At 43.7% G+C, this 21,921-nt stretch overlaps 2 protein-coding genes across 2 annotated transcripts in view; one reads left to right on the top strand and one right to left on the bottom strand.

Moving 5' to 3' along the window:
- The first annotated feature begins 746 nt into the window (after positions 1 to 746).
- matcap2 (microtubule associated tyrosine carboxypeptidase 2) lies at positions 747 to 10,145 on the top strand. Its single transcript, XM_068576114.1, has 7 exons — positions 747 to 1,043; positions 2,404 to 3,068; positions 4,452 to 4,595; positions 5,806 to 5,938; positions 6,173 to 6,478; positions 6,625 to 6,722; positions 8,049 to 10,145. Exons 1-7 carry the CDS (start codon positions 1,019 to 1,021, stop codon positions 8,205 to 8,207), a joined length of 1,530 nt encoding a protein of 509 aa, XP_068432215.1. The 5' UTR covers positions 747 to 1,018; the 3' UTR covers positions 8,208 to 10,145.
- Positions 10,146 to 13,395: 3,250 nt separating this feature from the next.
- The window catches only part of eepd1 (endonuclease/exonuclease/phosphatase family domain containing 1), a 21,562-nt gene continuing 13,036 nt past the window's right edge, over positions 13,396 to 21,921 (bottom strand). Inside the window, exons 3-7 of the mRNA XM_068575755.1 lie at positions 18,173 to 18,283; positions 16,746 to 16,880; positions 15,650 to 15,782; positions 14,572 to 14,766; positions 13,396 to 13,874 (exon numbers count right to left, since the gene is read on the bottom strand). Coding sequence (XP_068431856.1) covers positions 13,684 to 13,874; positions 14,572 to 14,766; positions 15,650 to 15,782; positions 16,746 to 16,880; positions 18,173 to 18,283 — 765 coding nt within the window. The 3' untranslated portion in view covers positions 13,396 to 13,683. The remainder of the gene's footprint in view (positions 13,875 to 14,571; positions 14,767 to 15,649; positions 15,783 to 16,745; positions 16,881 to 18,172; positions 18,284 to 21,921) is intronic.

Here is a 21,921-nt window from a genome sequence, read left to right as displayed (position 1 = left end):
CAAGAGGGCGTCACTCCATCGTGCAAATTCATATGTTTTATGAATCAGTCCTCTGTTGATTCAAATATTAAGCGGTTAAAACGTTCGTTGACCGAGTTCACAGTTTTACGGATTATTTTTGTTGTCTCCAATTTGATGTGCACTTTAACATTAACACTTACAGACAAGTTGTGTTGCGGTTTTCCACTCTATACTCCTGTATGAGATTTATAAAGGTTTCTAATCTAATCTGTATTTTCAATTGATCAGTTTATATGTTTTGTCAAAAATAAAATTTACAAATTCAAAAAGTTAGATAGATAATTACTTTATTGATCCCGAAAGGGAAATTCAAGAAGTTAGTCGGGAATTAAGTGGCATTGAGACTAATAAAAAGTCACTCACATGAAACATCAGTATGAACTAAGTCATTTGCTAATGTAAATGTAAATGTTCTTATATTTCATTTTTATTTGTGTGTTTAGTTTGTTTAGTTTATTCTATTTGGTGTCTGTTAAGTCTTGGGCGTCTCTCAACCAGTCCAAAGAAAGCTACAACTGCTACTCACAACAATAAACTGGCGAAATTGAATCTATTGGCAATAGATTAGTTCTGAATTGCAAATTATTAATGAGGCAATTTACGCCCCAAAACTCGGATGTTTTTCCTCAAAAGTGTCTCCACCCTTCCTCAAAGGGACTTCATTTCCCATGAGCACCCGCGTGTATCACGTAGAAAGGCAGTCGTCAACGAAACCATGGAAACAGTTCAGCAAGGACGGTAGCTCGCCGACGACTCTACTCCTGTCAGTGCGTATGGGCTCGTTGTCGGTGGTAATACGTATGTCATCTTAGACATTTAGACACTTTAGACACATAATTTCTGCGTTTCGTGACACGTTGTCATTACAGGTCATTTATTTCAGTCGCTGCGGGTTTAATTGGGCAACATTAGCGGGCTAATTCAGCTAGGTTAGTTCAACCTTTGTATTCTTCGAGCAGCATCGGTGTTTCTAGGTTTCCTGAAGCCTTCACGGAGGATGCTGGAGTCCATTAAAGTAACAGGTAAGGCTGCATTTACCTTGTGTGTCTTTTATTATCCTGTGACTGACTGTAGCTTGGAGCTCAATTACTTAGAGGAATTAGGGACATTAATTCCTAAATATGATACTTTAATAATAGCGATTATGGTAACTTAAAACTGACGTTACTCATTAGTTTCGTGGATAAAAGCAAGGGGGTTGAAATATGAGCTCCAGATAGCTATTGTGGACATAATGCACGTATTATAACTGGGAAAACATTTTAAGAAAGCATGAATATATTGATTATATTCTATCGTTTATCTTATATTATTATATTGTATCATACATAATCTATTTTGTATTCACACAAGACCTGTGTCAGTTTCCTGATGAGCTTACTCAATGCTGACTCATGCTGATTACTGTTAATCATATGCTTTAAATTGACAATAGTACTAATATTTTTGATCAATGTTGATGGCTTGATGGAGACGCTTCAGCATTGTTTCATTTTGTTGTGCAGTTCAACCAAGTTCACGTTCACGCCTGTGTTTGCTGTCATACATTTGATTTCCTAAATGGATACTGGGGAAAATTCACAATCACACACGCAGCATCTACTAGATAGGAATTCTGAACTGGTCATTTCTGTGAAATACAGTATAATATGATAGCCTATCACATGAGGTGAAACTGGATGATGAAATGCCCATCTAATGTGTTAGGTAATAGCATTTGATGGCTGAGCAAGCCATTGAAGCTCCAATTTGTCCTTGTCGCTCTTCCAATCATTACTGTGTGGTTGAGGTCATCAGTTTGTTCTGTCTGTGGTTGCATGGATTCCGCCCCAGTGCTCCTGTCCGAACAGAGCGCCGGCTCTGACTGTGATGATGTTCCAGGTCACCTTACTGAAAATAGCAAAGACCCGCACTCGGACTCCTGCACTTAACTGTTGGTCTCTGGAGACAAGATGAGAATAAAGTTCTCTGTAATAGCAGAGCAGGATGAAACCAAATGGTTATTTCAATTAGATCACATCAAGAAAAAGATTTTTCGAAAAGTGGGAAAAGATAGTTTCTATACTTCATGTTTAAGTTCACACACACGCGCACACACACACACACACACACACACACACACACACACACACACACACACACACACACACACATTATATATATACATATATATATATAAGTATATATACACACATAATATTTATTTTGTATATTTAGGAACTTGTTTTTTTAGCTTGGCATTGGAATAGATCTAATTTTATCCTGCCTTGATAAGAGGATTACTCTATCAAGCTATCTATTCAGACCTGTAGGTGATCCAGAAGTAAGTAGCAAACAGATTCACTGTCTTCCCTTACTGGTCTCTTGTCTTACTTTTTTCAGAAAGACTCCACTGGCCAGAAGTAGAAATGTCCAAAAAGTACATCTTAAACTCTGCTGACAAGGCGCTGAGTCCAAGCCAGGTATACCTGGAGAAGATTTCTTCCAGTGTCCTCAAAGACCTCTTCAGCACCGGCACCAGCAGCTACAACGTCCTGCTGCAGGCTGAGGAGAAGAAGAACCCAAAGCCGTCCCCGTACAAGAGGCCAAAAACATCAGTGAAATGTGGCACCACATCTAGCAGAAGAAACCGCCCGGCCATGGCTCCTAAAAAGTTGCGTGCCCCAGAAAGTGTCTGTAAACCTGCACAGACAAATCGTGTTCTCTCAGGCAACTCCAATCACTCTAAACCAGCAAGGAGCATTGCAGTCGTGGGCAGCACCATGGGCCTCACTCCTCGTGCAGGTCCACAGCTAAGAAAAATGGGCACCCCTAATTCCCCCCGCACAAAACTTCCCTTGTTGCACAAAGCAGCAATCGCACGGGAAGTGGAAAATGCCAAGAAGCTCTGCATCCTTACAGCCATCAAGCCGTCTAATGTTCAGAAGGAGAAGGCCACGTTTTTCAAGTCTGACTTCAACTATAATCCACAGTTTGAGTACAGCAACCCAATCTCCCCAGCTGTTCTGGCACGACATAACAATGCCTCGGACCGCTTCCTGCCACAGGTGAGGGCGTGTCTGTGTTGGGAGTAATTGAATTATTGGGTTTGTTTGGCTGGGTGAGAGCAATACTTTTCTGTAACAAATAACCTTTATTGAAATGCTGACTAATATGTGTTCAATGGGACTGCATATCTCTGTCTGTATGAAGACACTGACAACATGTCCACTGTGTATAAACTAAGGATCAGATGGCTGTGCAATACGAAAGGGGTGTTTAGATCTAATGAGTGATGAGATCTGTAACTGTCAACGCTGCAGTTCCCCTCAGCATTTTACAGTTGATTGTTTTGTGGATTTTTGATTAGTTTTTAGCAAATATACTGTCTGTTCGTAGTTTCCAGAAGCTGATTGTGCACTACAAACCTAAACAGCAGACGAGTGCAGCATTTAGCATACTGCAGTGAACATAGTGGAGCATTTAGCAGCTCAAGAGACATATCTTTTTGTCAGAAGTGGATGGAGACTGAAGTCTTTCCCCTCGGTTGACATTGGTTACAATATTAACTTTGGACCTATTGTAACCAATGTCAAATACAGGTTTATCTTAAGTCTCTGGGATAGAGAATGCCAAAAACCTACATTCAGTGAATGCAGAAGCCCACCAAATTGACCCAGAGGCAGTGACATGTCATTCATCACATCTGCAACAAAGTCCTTGGGGCATGAGCTTTCTGCAGAGCTGGCTGGTTTGAGATCAGCAACCTCCACATGCCAGCCGTCAAGCTGGACACTGTGATCACAGAGGCTTGCTGCCAACTCTTTGGCGTCAGGGCAGATCCGAGCTGGTGCAGTGTGAGTCTGTTGACTCAGTGAAAGAGGAAAGGGGCTGGGATCCATTAAAAAACTGCCACAGCGAATGTCTTTAATCAGCATTAACAGTATTAGTGCATGCTAACACAATACAAGAAATTGTGGGACAAAGAAGGTTTGAGGTTATTTATCTTCACTATCCAAAAGCACTGGGGAAAAAAATATGGGATCTATATCAAGATTGTGTGTTTATGTAAAACAACATTACTCCCGGCTGGCATGTCTAGGTATTAGGTTCTAGGAGAGGGGACATTTGGACAGCATCATGTAAATAGATAAATATATATGAACTGGGACCAAGCATAGAACCATAGGGAACCCATAGGATGAAGAGAATTTTGAAGAGAATAAATTATCTACTCCCCATTATCGGTCTTGTAAAAATAGCTTGACTGTTTCCATTAGTTTTTTTCTTCTTCTAAATACGTTGATTGACTAACTGGCAGTTTGTTGAAACTGTCATGATTAGCCGTTATTGCCAAGTACAGCATGTCCAAAGAATCCACAACAGAAGGTGTCAGAACAGTCATTCGTCACGCGCAGCTTTCACATCGTGACTCTCTCCTCATCTTGTAGGCCGTTCGCATCATGGAGCTGGCCCTGCAGCGATATGGCAGCTATGAGAAGTTTGAGCAGGCCACTGGAGGCAACCTCCTCACCAAGAGTCGCGTCTGGCTCAACATCAAGAAATACATGGAGAAGGAAGGCTGTTTGGGGGAGGTAGGAGGACGTGCGACTCCGTCTTATTTGATAAGCGTTGCTTTTAATGTGCACACCCTCATGGCACTGTGTGCATTTTTTCAACAAAACATACCGGTACACACCCAGTTCAGACAATTCCCACTGCCGAGTATATTACATACAGTGAAAAAGTCATTAAGAGGCTGTCATTTGGAGCCTGGTATCTTTCTGTGGCTGCACCGCAGTGTGTGTCATGCTGAATTTGTGCATCATCATAGCAGAGCAGCAGACAGCAGGGCCTCAAAGGGAAAAGAGCTCCAGGGAAAAGTAAGACCTTTGCAAAAAGCCGCGTTCACTTAAGTCATCGTGAAGTTTGCTCGTGCAAAGATGTGTTTATATAACCGTCAACAAATACATGTTACATCATCGAGTTATTAATGTTCTACAGAGCACATTACACCACACACACACACACACACACACACACACACACACACCTTGTCTGTGTGTGTGGTGAAGTCTTAATGGGTGTAGATGCACTAGCCAGTGGAGATGAAATGCAAGGGAGGAAGGGCACTGAAAGAGAAACCCAGCTACAAATGGCAGAAGAAGATATTCCAGTAATGTAAAGCAGTGGTTTTGATCTGAATGCAGCCCAAAATATCGTAAAACATATGCCGAATATGTCAAATATGTCCGTCTGTTTAAACAGAAGACATGGAGGACACAGCCACATACGCGGCAGGACACACTGGGGTGAGCAGTGTTGTCAACAACATTTCAATGAAGGTTGAAAACTTGTCACACATAACACGTCATTGTGATTCCTCTCTGTTACTGTCCTTGGATTCACTGCCAGCCATAATGGCCACGCAGTTACATAAAGAAGAAGAAAAACAATCAGTGCTTTCTGAGCAAGTCAGTCACAATCCCTCACTATGTCAATCAGATTAAGGAGAAGTAGATGCAAGTAGGATCATGTCGCCACAAGAAGTTTATATAATGAGAAGTAACTTGTTTGAGGTGCAATCACACAGAAATACTCGACGTCCTTCTTCTGGCCGCGTCCTTTCAGCTCCAACAGCTCACATAACACGGCTAACACAATAGCTAATCTTATAGTGTTTTTCTTGTCGTTGTGTCATATAATGACATATATACTCTCAAATGTTGGTAAGTGGTGGAAATGGATCTAACAGTTTAAATAAAAATACAGCAAAAACTTAATGTTTCATTCATCTGTTGAAAGATCGTAGCCCAGGTGACAGACGACCTCCTGTCCAGAGCCTCCATGACGGTGGTGAACAGCAGACCCACGCTGACCATCAACATCTCCACCGCCCGGGAGCACTGGCTCGAAGGCATGCTGCGGCATGAGATTGGTGGGTACAGCGTCTCCCACACAGGGCTGACAGTATGTTGTATTCTTGATGAAAAAAATGTCAGTTCAACTGTAATATAGTTCATCAGAAGACAGTCATTGATTGTATTTACTTAAAGATTGTTACTGGTATCAATGCACTATCATTTAACCATTTTATGGATCTAATCGAAGTAAAGTTGCCTTGAATTTGAGCTTAAATTCCATGTTAATAGCCCTTGTGACTGTCCACCAGGCACACATTATTTCCGTGGCATCAACAACTGCCACCAGCCGTGGAGCAGCGGTGTGGGCAGGAAGAAGCACAACCTGAAGCCCCTGAACCCCACGGAGGAGGGCCTGGCCAGCATCCACAGCGTCCTGTTCAGGAAGGACCCCACGCTGTGGCGCGCCGGCCTGCTCTACTACACCGTCTACCAGGCCAGCCACATGTCCTTCTCTCAGCTCTTCCGCAGTCTGGGGCGCTTCGTCCAGGACCCCAACACCCGCTGGGACTACTGCGTCCGAGCCAAGAGGGGCCAGACCGACACGGCACAGCCAGGTGACGCATTGCATGCAGAGACAATCCCACACAGTTGGTCTTAACCTGAATTGATTCACATGTGATGTGTTGAAAGTATTGCCTTTTTTAAATTCCTATTCGCCAAACTTGTATTGGACTTCTTTCCCCCGCCTCTCGCACTGCAGGGTGCTTCAGCAAAGACCAGGTCTACCTGGACGGGATCCTGCAGATCCTGAGATACAGAGACAAGATCAACTTCCCACTGCTGATGGCGCTCGGAAAGGTGAGGTAGCTCAGCTATCTCCATCCAGTTGTATTAGACAGTTTACTGATTCACGAAGCAGCAGCCGTGTGGAATGAAAGCTTACAGGATTATTCACAGGTGCGAGTCTCTTTATTAGACGTCTCAGTGCTGTCGTTCACAACTTGAATTAAGCCCGTGGCTGCACCAGTTTCTCCTCTTCAATCAGTCACCGACTGAATCCAAACGTCCACCCTCTGACATCAAAGAGAGTAAAACAAACGCTGAATTAATGAAGCCCATCAACTTGCATCTATTTTCCATTTTTTCAAAGGAAGCTGTCCAACAGGCATCATAATCAAATGCAGTCCCCACCGCAACCGCATGTAACTCCTTTCAGAGAGAAGCAGCAGCAGTCTCAGCTGCTCGTGAGAGCGACTTCATTCTCTCGGTCTTTACCCAGAGCAGTTTGCCCCGACAGTACACAAAGTAGTGAATACTAGAAGTGAACTTGTTCTTCGCTTGATGCTTGATGTCACTGCCAGGCACTTCTGTTTCCTGATATTTGCACTGCTTCCCTTTGAATTCCCTTTGCGGCACCATTCAGTGATGATGATCGTTCAGTGTCAGAGTGTCAGATGAGGCCTCATTGTTGTGCTGACAGCGTCCCGTAGGAAGGTGCATGAACTCTTTATCTCACACACGCAGTTTTGTTGCCATTAAAAACTACTTATCCTTCCTTGATTGTCCTGTTGGTGACATCATGTTTCTAATCGTGTAGTCCAGTGGGGCGCGGAGGTATTACAGGTATGTCTTTTAAATGTTTCTTTTTCTATAATCCTTTAGTTATAATTATATTAAAAAGCTATTCAGTGCAAAACAGGTTAATTGCAGCCACAATAAGCTCTTTTGTTTTTGCCAAATGTTATTCATTTATTCAAAGTGATTGCACATGTTATTTGTTTCTGTGTGATGGAGCAATCTGGTTTACTAATTTTCTTTATTCTATTATTTGAAAAAGCATGGATGGAGGAGTCACAAAAAGTGAATTCAATACAAATTCAGCCCGGACCATTTTGTTACAAATTTGTTTGGCCGGTGCGGCATGAACATTTTTCTTCCTCCAAAGTGGAGCGTGAAATGACTGGAAAGGCTGAATGACGCTGATACAATAACCTCTGCGTCAAAGATGATAATTACACAAGATGCTTGTTCCAGCTGTCGTTGTGGAACCTGATGTAAGAAGAGACGTGTCCCCAACAACCCGATCTCACATGAATACGTGAAGTGAAATAGTGTCACGGTGACGGCGGTGCGGCTGGTCGGTAACTCCGTCTCCTCTCTCTCTCTCTCTCCTGCGGGGTTTAGGTGTCATTCGAAGACGTGGACCGCCTGAAACCGCTGGCTCAGATGGAGAACGTCCGCATCCCACACTTCATGCAGGACCAGGCAATGTACGCCGAGCAGCTGGAGAAAATCATGGCGGTCAACCAGCTGACTGACGAGGAGCTCAAGGCCATCGTCTGACGCTCCGCTGCCGGCCGCGACCCGCAGGCCTCCACGCCGTCACCCTGCAGGGCGGCAGAGCGGCGTGATGCGTGCAGCATGCTGTAGTGCACGTCGTGTAGAGTTAGACGGGCACATTAGTTGATGTTAGCTTTGAATTTTAGATCTGTTATTGCTCAGTTATGTCGTTTCTCCACTGATGCAAAAGAGATCGCCCAGAGACTCATTTGGGTGTTGTGATCAGGGCTGGACGTAGTTTATTGTTTCTACCAGTGCCAATACAATACCTGAATTGCTGATCAATACAGAAATTAATTAAATAATTAATTCCAAGCACTTGATGCCAACTTCTTTTACTTGTTAGCATCTGATGCTCAGTTTGGTTCGAGGTTTGATACCCAGTGTTAGTCAGGAAAAGTTTTCATAAACATCTCCTCCAGAGCTTGTTTCAATATTATGACCTAATTTAGAGCCTGAACGATTTTTTTTATGTGTGTTTGTATTTTTACAAATACATCACATCAACAAACACATTTGATAAGGATCCCCTTAAATTTATGATCACTTCAGTTGAATAATATGCTTGTTGGTGCTTTTTGGCGGACAAACTTTATAATGGTGACTTCAAGCACATCTGAGGGAGTGTTGTCCGTTAGTTACTCCACATTCACGGGGTGTCTTGTAAATGCACTTTGACCCGTCGCGTACCCTGTTGCTCAAGCTACTGACGTTTTCTTTGCTCTCGTAAAATGGGGATCCTGTCGGGCTGAAAGTAGAATCATCACAATCGTTGCATCAAACCGTCCGTGTGCAAACATTTTGGATTCAACACAGGATAGAAAATCTGATGAAATTGAAGCTCACTGCTACGGCCTTTCACCAACGTTAGCTTGTTACTCAGCGAGACAACAGAGTCCACATGAACACATGAACACTGATTACAACCAGACAGTTATGACTTTCTTGGAGACTTCTTAAATGCGTTTTTTTCTTGTGGACTAGTGCATGAATATGTTTAGCCGAAGCCTCAAACACACATTCATCTAGATCTAATTTAAGAACCCTTTGTCGTTCTCTCATGCACTCGTGATCTAAGTGTACTTACCTTGTGTTTTATATCTGTCTCTTCAGTAGGGATGAACACATTCTTGCACTTTTTTATCCTCTTGCTACCACTTAGGGTTTACTATTTTTGTAGTACAGATGTTGGGCATTCAAAAGAAGAGAGTTGTTGCTCGAGAGAAAGATGGTTGAAAGCAGCTCTGTCTTTCTGGAGAGAAATGGAGAGATAAGGTGATAAAGTGCTTCGTCAGCGTCGTCACACACAGACCTGCTAATTACAGCAGAAGCCTGTCAGCATTCTTCTACATTTGCTGAAAAGAAAATGGCCCTGAGATGTGAAAGACACTAGTAAAGCTGTGTATTTTGAAGTTGCTCAGAAGCCGTCGTGGTCCAAGTGCAGTGACTTGAAGCCCTGTTTGACTATTTGCACTTTGTTACCTTCAATCTACCTTTTCAACTGCACTGATATGAGCAGTTCCTGTGTTGGTGTCACAGACGGTGTAGAAGAAGTGGACGTAGTCGCCGTGATGTCACTCATTGGGCTTGTGGACTGCAGTTTGGAGGCCTGTAGTTTGCTGTTTTGCCGGTCGCCATCTTGTTCGCCCCGCCCTAAAGTATAACCTGCTTTATGTCCACTTCTTTTATATGGCCTCATCGGTGTCATTTATGATATATTTATGTTTCACAAAACAAAAGCCTCGTAGTTCTACTGTGATACTTGATGAGTCTTTGTGTCGTCACGAATGACCTAATATGGAGAGCATGTGTGCTACTCTGCCCCTTAAATAGTGCAGTTTAATTACACTGCTTTCCTATGTAATGTTTTCTATTTGAGTGACTTTTTGTGATATTATTATAGATAAAACCATTAAATAAAGTGGACTACCTGAAAATGTGGTTTGTGTTTCCCAAAAGTATGTCTGTATGTATTTTTGGACACGCATCCTTTACATTTGTGACACATTTCTATTCAAAATATCGAAATAGTTGCAGCAGAACAATGAAAAACTACAGAGGGGAAAAATAACGCTGTTAAATCACAGTGAAAATAACTTCTTCCATTTGTCACAGACTGACAGATGTCGACCAAAACGTGCATACCCATTCAGGTTTGGGTCTCGCCAATGCTGTTGTGCTTTCTGTTTTTCCCATCAGGGCCACCGTAGTCTCACCATGTACAAATACTGCGTTCCAAATCCCATATTTTTTATTTGTACTTTCAGTTCATACTGTTCATACTTGGGAAGTAGCTGCTCTTGCAACATACTTCTTCCTCATAACATCGTCCCTTGAACTTTGACCCTCTTGCTTAAATACCTATGCATACATATAGAATAGCCAGTGCAATACGCCTGGATGCAGTAGGACATCCTGGTATTTTAGGAATAATGCATTTCAAATTCTATATCTGGACAGACGTCACATTTTTCACACTAAATTGTACGCTGGTGTGGATATTGGAACGCCCGGTGAAGATCGCTGTGGAGCTCTTCTCGGTGTCAGAGATCAATGAGTAGAGTTTCAGTTGAACATGACGACCCACAATCTGAGCGACCGCAGTAACCAAATCTGTCACAACACACACTGCTGGCCTCTCCAAACCCTGTCCAGAGGTGTCACACATCCCCATTCACCGGCGTCCGGTTTCACTGGGAAACTGGAAACCATTGAGGGCCCGAGCGGTGACTGACAGGTACAAGCAGTGACGCGCTGCACAGCAGACGGCAGACTGAAGACCACGGACATCAGACGGAGGCTTCCCACCTCCTGACACTTGGATCTATAGGCAATGTGGAATAAGGATGCAATCAAGGAGACTAGTAGACATGTCTCCACTGTAGAGCACCAATGTACGGTTTGAGTTGTTTGCAAGAAATATTTTATTGCTTGTGGGATATCTAATGTTAGTTAGTTTCGTCTCTGTATCGTTTAATGGTTCTTAATATCTCTATTGGTTTAACCCGACGTGCCTAATTGAGTTGGGAGGACTCACTTTTAATGATTTTAAGAATTAATACATTGATATTTTGTTGTTTAGACGACCGTCCTGCTGGAGTAAGACCACGCTGTCATCAGATGAGACAGTTGGAGTGGTTATTGTGGAGGAGAGCAACATCTCCACTAGAGGACAGCAGCTCATGAGAAAACTATTTCAAGCAGTGAACTACAACGTGTGAAATGAGACATCCTGAAACCCCAAGAGTCAAAAAAACCACCAGATATTCATTCTAAATTTAGGATGATATCTCACTGACACATTAAAGAGTATACTAAATAATGGAATATATATATATGCTATATAGAATACTGATATACTGTTCAGAAAGAGCTTTTAACTGTGAGCAGGAGGCTACACAGTACTTGATATACGTATGCACAATATGAAAAACAACTACGGTAAACCAAGCGTCATAAAATATGCAATGTTCAGTCTGTCAGCAAGATGTAAAAATGTTATCTAAGAACTTAAATGAACAGAAAGTTGGTGAAAATCATTCCCTTGGTTTCATTACATTAAATGTTGGATATACTGTAGTTCACCAAGTTCATCAGTTTAATTTACTTGCATGTTTATAATCAGCTGACAGAAATAATATTGCACAATGTTATTTAAACAGTTGTTTGGCAGCTCAAGAGGAAACTGCTCTCTTTACCAGAGGAATCCTGGTTTCATACAAACCCTTGAAGAACTTAAATCTCTAAAGCGTTGTCATATTTTACGGGTTAAACAACAGATGATCCAAATGTCCAAATATAATATGTTGGAGCATTTTAAAGTCAGAGAGAGTCTGTGGAGGAACCCGAGGCTCTCGTGGAGAATCTGTCCATCAGAGGACGGACACAACTCGTCCTCGTTCAGAACCGCTCCCTCTGAAAGCTTCCGGCCCGTTGATGTCCGCCGAGTCCACCGGAGGCCCGAAGAAAGTTGTTTACAGCTGCTGCAGGATTTACTTCCTGCAGCAGCTGAGGAAGTTCAACCTGCCAAACTTAATGACGGTGCAGCACCAGATTCGATCTGCTGAGAAGGCTGCAAGCTGCCGGCCCTCCAGGACCTTAAAGACAGCGAGCAGCCCCTCCCTCCCCCAACCTGCAGGAGGCTGCAGTCCATCAATACCAAAACCTCGACAACGACACTTTTACTGGGACTTCACTTTCTTTACTGTGTTTGTTATCATGCACAAAACTATCAAGCCAAATTTATTGTACACAAACATCTGATTCTGGCATTTCTGCTTAAGCATAAATTACACGTCCTCTATCACCTAAAAAACACATTTAGACTTTTCTTAAAGAAAAGCATTTTTGCTCCAATGGAGAATGAGTTTATAGTTTCTTGAAACAATGCAGGTATTGTTTGCATGATAGAAGGAGCAGGAGTCCACCACTAGGGGGCTCCATCAAGCTCTGCTCGATGTTCAGGCCAGAGACATGATGCTGACAGGCAGGAAGGACGAGGAAGCCACGCAGATGATCTGATGGAGGCCGTCCTGTTTATGTGTGTGTGTGTGTGTGTGTGTGTGTGTGTGTGTGTGTGTGTGTGTGTGTGTGTGTGTGTGTTGGGGGAAATGAGGGACCAACAGAGATGAGCGGTGTGTACACTCTGCTCTGGTCAGCTGTTTTAAACCCGCTGTGCTCGACCTGCTCAAGACCCAACCGGCATGTTGGTTGAACTCCACATGAGCGCTAATGTTTTGTTAGATTATAATCCGGGCAATGGTTGCCGCATCAACTGTACCAAGTGATTTTTGTGCGTGTTCTTGCTTGATTGGTAACCCAGCAATGTTTTTATAGTGTGTGCAGCCAAATGCATTGATTAGCTGTCTTTCTGCACACAGAGCCTTTCTTTTTTTACCCAGTAAGGATATCTTTTCTTTCGACAAATCAAAAATGGCCGATGACTTAGTTCTGCTCGTTGTTGTGTTACAACGTGGATTCATCCGTATCTGAAACAATCACCGTGGAGCCGCATGTCCTCTGACGGCCCTGTGCAGGGACGCACGTGCACCCGGCCTACATAATTTAGCGTCGCTCAGCCTCCGTGACGTTGTCGCCCTCTGGACTGACAGAAGAGATGAGCGTCACCTCAGAGCCATCAGGAGGATCCCGATCAGAATGATGAGAGGACACAGCTGGAGCACCTATCAAGTTCTCTTTATTTTTATATACATATAGAAAATGTTTGGCACATTCCTTTTTAAAGTACATTATATATATATATATATATATTTTGTCGAAACATGTTATGGCTCTATGACCGGTGACTATCATACATTGATAAATTGAAAGCAAAAAGGCAATCTTGGCGCTTCTTCACATTCATCAGGAAACTCTCCGCTCCCACAGCTCACCGAGAGGAAGCAGGATCCGGACAAAGAGGCCGGACAAAAGTCTCGCGTCCCACCACTGTCTTATTTCCACGCGTCGGCGCATGTCGTCACCGCTCGTGTTTGGGTATAACGTCCCCTCGGTCCACCACTGACATACCGGGCCTGCTGAACTCCTTCGGGGAAACGTCCGCGTAGAACTCGGCCACCACGGGGCAGTGGTCCGACGCCACGCCGCCCCACGACCAGTTGTCTGGGATCCAGGGGTTAGTCAGGCCCTCGCGCACCACCACGCAGTGGCCTGTTGGAGGGAGAGACGCGAGGAGACGGGACGTCAGCCGAAGTCTTTTTGTACATCGTGCCCTTTTCAATTATTCAAATAGGCCTTGTGGTTGAGGAGATAATCGGTATTTAGTACGAGTACATTAACCCTTCAGATTTTTGGAAAACAAGGCGTGGTGCCATAAGGTTGAAGCGCTATACAAATAAAATGTGTTATTATTAGTGTGAAATTTTCATAATTAGTCCATGACATCTTGTGTTTTGTGAGGTCACAGTGGACGGTCACTGGGATGGGCCGTACCGACGTGGAGGGACGGACAATCCAAACACATATGGAAATATGTTTTATGGAAATACAAACTAGGTGTCCAGTCCTGCTACATGTAAATATCAGAACAGTCGAGTCGGACTTAAACCATGAAATGAAGAAACTCGCAGGCTTTTAAGGATGATAACTATCAGGCCGATGCATTGAGGTCTTGGTCTCAGTCATGTAAAAACGTTTCACTAACCTGAGTTGTACTTTGAGTACTTTGAGTTACGTTAAATGACTCGAGACTGAACTAAAACTCGTGTTAATTGACTTTAAAAGTTGACTTGTCTCAAAGTACTTTTTCTCTCATATCTTGCGACTCAAAACATATCCCTCTCGATTGACTTTGACTCCAAGAATGAAATGCTACCACTGTCCCAAAGCGCCCGTTCAGTGCACCTACCAGAATAGATCTTCTTGAGGGAGCGGCTCATCCAGATGTTGTCCAGGCAGCGGGTGCCCTGCGGTGAGCGGGTGCTGATGTTGGTGAACTGGGAGGAGGGCACCAGGGCACAGAGCTTCTCCTTCCTCAGGACGTCCAGCTCCGAGCTCTGAGCCGGCGAGCCGAAATCTCCCAGCACCAGCAACTCCTTCTCAGCTGCAGAGGAAGAAGAAACAGAGAAAAAAATGGATTGAGGACGAGGACGACGTCATCATAACTCATCTTCAGACGGACGACGCGCGGGACACAACGGTTCAGAGGCCTAGTTTCATTCTCTCTGGTGACTTTTAAAGAATTAAGATAATTAAATAATAAGCACCATGCAACAGCATCTTTAATACCTTTCATTGAACTGATAATTCTCAGAAAATACAGAATGAAGTGGCTTAAACTAATATTCATCAGGTTTCATTCATTCATATATTTTGCCCTCGCAAAGTAAATGCAGGCCGCTGCTCTGATTTTACAAAAAACATGCAGCTTTCCTTTAAAGCTTTTCATAAGAAACGTACATTTTTTTGTCTGAATTGTCCGTCTTTCTCTTAGTGCTCTCCGTTCTCTCTCTCTCTCTCTCTCTCTCTCTCTCTCTCTCTCTCTCTCTCTCTCTCTCTCTCTCTCTCTCTCTCTCTCTCTCTCTCTCTCTCTCTCTCTCTCTCTCTCTCTCTCTCTCTCTCTCTCTCTCTCTCTCTCTCTCTCTCTCTCTCTCTCTCTCTCTCTCTCTCTCTCTCTCTCGGCCTTCACTAAACACGAGGCTCAAGCGCTCTCTTCTGGAAACAACATTAGCTGTATTGCTGTCCGGGTGGAAAGGTTCGAGTCTTTGGGTTCATACGCGCGGTCTAGTGCCGAAAACAGGTCGCGACAATGAAAAGGAAAAAAAAAACAAACCAAAGTGTGGAAAAGTTCAGAATTGAGAGAGCAGTAGAAAAAAAATAAATACGGGGTAAATCGGTGACGGTTGTCCCGTTTGTTCGGATCGCTCCAAACTGACACGGTGCTGTGTGAGGAGGCGACGCCCACCGGGCCGACCCGGCAGACTGACCTCTGAGTGTTTCCTGGATGCTGGGCGGGAGGTGCGGACACTTGGCTTCATCCGTGTTGTGGTTCTTGCCGTTGGACTCTCCCGCTGCAGCCTGCATGTGCACGTTCACCACCGTCAGCTCGTACGAACCCACCTGAAGAGGAGAGTCAGCCATTTTAGTTTGGTCAGAATCCAGTCGACGAGCAAACATTACATCACATTTAGCTTTTATCCAAAGCGACTGACAGAGTTGCTCTGTGCACCGTGGACGCAGCAACGGGGATCAGCGAGGGGTTAAGAGTCTTGCTCAAAGACACAACGACATGGACTAACAGAGCTGGGGATTGAACCACCGATCCTCTGACTGAAAGACGGGCGTGCTAACCACCGAGCCACAGAACAACATGTGGGGACATGCGTGTGGGTTACAACACGTGTTGTTGTGCATCTTTCCTGTCAGGAGTAAAACAGTGTTTACAAGCGACTGCTGTGTTTCGTTCCCGACTTATTTTTTAGCAATGATATTATTATTATTATTTTCTCAGATATTACTTGAGTGAGTTCAGCGTTCTCATTACTGATAGAAACTATGATCAAAACTACGAAAACAAGACCCAAGCTGTAATGAACCGGAATTATTCATTAACAATTAAAGTCCCATCAGTGTGTAAATTATGTTGGTCTTACAACAGAAACTTTTCTCTTTTCATAACAAAATATGTCACCCTGTCGCCAGACCTTTGACGTTAATTATGAACATTAATACCACATGTGAGAAGACTGCAAGACGGTGAATTTAAAGCGGAAAACTCAAAGACTTCCAATCAAATAAACGTTTGTTTAGTCACTGTAACTGATGCAACGCTGTTTGAGCCAACGGCGCACTGATGAAAGCATTGCCATGTTTAAATGTTTGCAGTGTTATGAACTTTATGTGTGTAGCGACTTCCCTTAAAACACAACACACACACACACTCACATGCAAGCACAGAGGAGCTTGGATTACCACACAGCGACTTCCCTCTCTGGTCAGTGAGGCCTGACTCCGTTACATCTTTACACAGACACTCGTTTTTTATCGTTCACATAACATCTGATGAGCTCCTTGAATACTCACAGAGAAGTGAGCCAGGTAGAGTCGAGGGGAGCCATGATTTCCGTTGCCGTTGACAATCGGAGACTCCAGGACCGCCGCATCCTTCAGGTCGATACCAGACGACGTGTCCCACAGGAAGCCAGAGTAGCTCGCTCCCTGGAACAAGAGGATCATGGGAAAAGGAGTCAGGTACATGCATCTAAAACCACAACAAACTGAGTCAGGAAGCGCTCCCCGGGGTTATAATGCATATTTCAGGTCTCTTCAGAAAGGTATGAAGCTAAATAATATGTATTAATTGTAAGTAAAGCGATTTTAATTAACATTCCAGAGTAAATGGAGATGCAATAAAGGAAAACATAAGATTTTTATTCTCACCTAGTAAATGATCTCAATTTCAAATTTCAAAGGCAATAACTACGTAACCGTAACCTCGCTATCTCTGGGTAATGATGCAACTGGATGTCTTCTCCTTCGCTTCTACAATTATGACTGTACATTGATAATAAATACACATAAATGCACTATTAATGATGCAATTTGTAATATTTTTGGCCATTTTCCCTGTTTAAAAGTTGACCGTTTACTGGGTCAATGAGTAGACTTTGACTTCAAAACACTTCCGTCGAGTAATAAAAAACATAAATCGTCCCAAAAATGTTAAAAATGACGATAAACATAATGAATTTCGATAGAAATTTCATATAGTCTGACTGTAAAAGGTGAAGTTTGAATGCTTGGTTTTCTTGTTTAAAGTGGACGCTGTATAAAACAATCAGTAGTACAAATTTTCTTCAATAATCATAATTATTGTGAGATTTTTTAACTACACAAACGGTACTCTCTGTCCTGCTTCAGTTCATACCAGCGTCCTTTGATAGCCCCAAAACCATTACTAACGAAGAGCTTATGACCACTTATTAATACGCAATTCCCTGCGTCACAAGGCCGTGGATGTGAACCACCGCTGAGCTTTCTGAGGTGTCACAAGCTGAGCCCTGATCTTCTACCTCAGAGTGCATCATGTGTATTAATACAAGCGAGGAAGCACATTTATTAAAATGAAAATGTTATGAGCCTTGAGGTGTGTGTGAGGAGGCCTCAGTTCAAACAGAGAGCTGCGTTACAGATGTAAGATGAGCCAACAAGACTTAGTCACAGCTCAGTGATCTTTGTGGGAAAAATAAGAACAAAAATACTTTGCAAGAAAACCGCAGAAATGTTTGATGAACAAATAAGGACTTAATCAGGAAAATACAAAGTAAAGATTTTCATAAACTACAGCATGAATTTGTATTTATTTTTAAACTACAAGTATCAAACTGTGTTATTTCTCTCAATTCAGCTGCTTCAAATATTCAAAGAGTATTTCTCAATCGGTCATTCAATGTGAATCTGCTCTCAAAACAAAAGAGAGGTGTCCGTGTTGTTCAAGATGGCCGACGTACCTTGCTGGAGTGTCCAGTGGGTTTTTCCGACACGACACTTTTCCACAGCCCTCGTGGCCATTTCCACTTGCGTATGCTGGCCAGCGTTGCTTGGTTTAGCTCCACACAGAACTGCAACAGACAACAGAGAGAGGACATTTTGTCAGCACGATGCACAGACACCAGATTTGCACTTTATGACTTGGAAACGATGCCGATTGTAGTTTTAGTTCTGACATAGAAACGCAGAATTACTCTGGCTGAGTGTGATAACTGTACATTATAAGACACAAGCGCCAACTAAGTTGATAATAAAGAGAATCGAAGCACGGCATGCACATAAAAGCCCCACAGGGGCTCGAATACATAGAGACACAGTGGAGAAAATATCTCCTGATTTTATCTGATAATTAAATGCCAACACGGCTTTATCTCCGCTTCTCATCAGTTTCTAATCATAAGTGCAGGTCACATGGAGTGTTGTTCTAGATTTTAACACCCGAGGGCAGATTAACTGGTCGTGGAAGTTCTGCTTGAACAACCGCTGAGGAAACAATATGCAGTTCAGTGAACTCAAGTAGCCTCAACTCGTAGAGGAAATACAGAGAGAAAGAAGAAGCCTCTCGTCGACATCAGAGAGAGAGAGAGAGAGAGAGAGAGAGAGAGAGAGAGAGAGAGAGAGAGAGCAGAGAGAGAGAGAGACAGAGACAGAGAGAGAGACAGAGAGAGAGAGAGAGAGAGAGAGAGAGAGAGAGAGGGGTGGGGGGGGGGGAGAGGGAGAGACAGAGAGAGAGAGAGAAGAGAGAGAGAGAGAGAGAAAGACAGAGAGAGAGAGAGAGAGACAGAGAGACAGAGAGAGAGAGAGACAGAGAGACAGACAGAGAGAGAGAGAGAGAGACAGAGAGAGAGACAGAGAGACAGAGAGAAAGAGAGAGAGAGACAGAGAGAGAGAGACAGAGACAGAGAGAGAGAGAGACAGAGAGAGAGAGAGACAGAGAGACAGACAGAGAGAGAGAGAGAGAGACAGAGAGAGAGACAGAGAGACAGAGAGAAAGAGAGAGAGAGACAGAGAGAGAGAGACAGAGACAGAGACAGAGAGAGACAGAGAGAGAGAGAGACAGAGACAGAGAGAGAGAGAGACAGAGAGAGACAGAGAGACAGAGACAGAGAGAGAGACAGAGACAGAGACAGAGACAGAGACAGAGAGAGAGACAGAGAGAGAGAGAGAGAGAGAGAGAGCTAAACCAGCAGCGGGGCAGCGTTCTGGTAATGAAGTCAGTAGGAGAGAGGAAAGGAGTCGAGGGAGCTGCACACATGCTCATGAGGGCTCATGTTGCTGCGCTGGCTGTCCTGCCACCGGCTCTAAATTTACCCCGAGAGGTTTCCTTTAGGGACGCCGGGCGAGTCAGAGGAACCCCTCGTGGGGCCCATACGTGACCTCTCCACGAGAGGCCGGCTCTGAAAGGACATCCACTGAAGACGTAAAGAGACACTCCACAACCTCGCCACGATAAATGTAGAGCGGGAGGCGAGCAGAAGCTACAGCGTGGTCTTGATCGACAGCGTTTTTAACAACAGAGTTGACATCTAGATCAATCTAGAGAACAGAAAATGAAAGCAAAACTACATTATTATAGCAGCTCGCTGACTTTACATTGACATTGCCCCGACAACTTGAAATGTTTATATTAAACTGCATCAACATCAGAAGGAGGCTGGGTTGTTGTGGCTAGCTAGTTAGCGAGGAGCCGTCAGTGTTAGCGGGAGGCTAGCAGCTGGTACTTTGGTACTAAGTACCCCCCTAAGTACCTTTTAATAGAGTATTATATAATATACTCTATACATTGTACCATAGTATAGTCAGTTAGCTGAACGGAGAGAACTGGGTCGCCAATATTAATGTGGTTTGAAATGTTGACAGTCATTTTATTACTTCTATTTACATTTTGTGTGTACATACATTTTTTATGCTGAAGGTTTAAAGTGGTGCTTTTGTGTGAGTCTTTGAGGAGAAACTCCTTCGATCAACTCATCGAATAGTCGACAAATCATAAAATGTCGTGTTTAGCGTGTGTTTCTTCAGTCGAGGCCCTATTTTAAATGTTAACACAAATTTCTGTGATGCGTGCACTTTAGTTTGAAAACACAAGTTGTGCTTTTAAATGTATTTAAAAGTCTCCTGGTCTGAGCTTCAGCTTCGTGTAACATGCTGTGAAACATAAACTGGGTGGTTTTTGGGCCCCGGTTTGGACCGATACGGCTGGAAGCGTTACATTTTGTCCTCAAAGGGACGAAAACTCGAACCGAACGAGTACAGCCAGATAACACTAATGAACACATTCTGTGTCAAAGTCTATCAGGTCACCTCCGTGTTGGACCTCTATCAGGCTGCAGCGAGATACACAAAACACACACAGGTGCATTCTTTTATCGCCGCAGAGTGATAAAATTAATACGCAATCTCAGACCGTCGGGAGTTAGAAACTCCCGACAGGATTTACTTTCAGCCGAAGTCCCCGCGGGCCAGTGAGCCTGTAAAGGGAACAAGGATGAATCGCTCGCAAGTGTAACTTTGCCAAAACGCCCTCGTAAATCAGCTCTGTGGGCACAGGGTGCGGGCCCAGCATGCAGTCGGGGCTCTGGCGAGGAGCCCAGCGGGCCGGAGGAATCACCTGGCAGAGCTGCAGAGCGCTGTGACACCTGGACGCCACCGGCAGGTATACAAGCTCATAAAAACACGGCCACGCTTTAATTAGCAGAATACTACAGTGATTGTTTTTCAATAGATCAGAGAGAAAGAGGATGTAAAACCTCCTCATCATAACTGAGACGCTTGAGAAAAAAAATCATCTGGATTATTTTGTACTTCTGACTTAAAGACAACGCTTTTTCATTGTGTTTTAAAGACGGAGCTAATCAAACAGGACGAGGGTCACGAGAAATCATTTGAGGCTTTGGCTTTGTTGAAAATAATATAATTCCTGCAGCTTGAATCTTTTTTATTAGCTAAATTGCTTCATCCTGAGCATATGTTCAACCCCACGACAGGAAGGAGCTCTAAGATAGCATGATCATCTTTTAAATTCAATTCAGCCCTCCAGACGTGTGGCTGTCATGCACGCCGCGGCCTCCAGGAGCTGCTCGCACAACCTGGACAGAAAGCAATAAAAGACTTCAGGTGTAAAGTACACAACTCGTCTCTGTGCCGACGGCTTTGCATGTCGGCGTTCTCACGATTGTGTTTTCTGATCCGAGTCTTGCGTGGCTCATTTAATAAAAGACTCAGCAAATATCCTGATTGAAGCGTCCTTCATTTCTTCTCTTAAAAAAAAACAACAAAAAACACTCTGTGATCGCACTGACTGAAGCATGAACAAAACAAAAGACACAAACCCAACAACAACAACGACGGCCTCATTAAAGCAGGACGGACGGATGAAGACATTTAGGAGCAAACAGAAGAGAACTCACTGAACCCGCAGACGGCTGCCAGATAACCCAGTCTGGGGTTCGCCAAAACCCACACAACACAAAACAACAAGGAGAGGAGTGTGTGTGTGTGTGTGTGTGTGTGTGAAGTATTTATAAGGTGGAAAGCGAGACCATTTGTCCAGTTAAGCGTATTCATTACTGTGTTTGTGCAAAAGCTTTTTCATAGTAACCAGCGAGGCATTTTACAATATGAGTAACCATGAGTGAGAAAACAGAAACCACAGACCAGAGAGAGAGAGTTCCTTAGCGACAAAACAACGAGAGGATAACAGTCTAAA

Source organism: Clinocottus analis, unplaced genomic scaffold, assembly GCF_023055335.1.
Source record: "Clinocottus analis isolate CAN_PGR_092001 unplaced genomic scaffold, fCliAna1.0.p SCAF_14, whole genome shotgun sequence".
In the NCBI taxonomy this organism is placed as follows: domain Eukaryota; kingdom Metazoa; phylum Chordata; class Actinopteri; order Perciformes; family Cottidae; genus Clinocottus; species Clinocottus analis.
The sequence above is the reverse complement of the archived record's forward strand: the minus strand, read 5'-3'. Positions and strand labels throughout refer to the sequence as shown.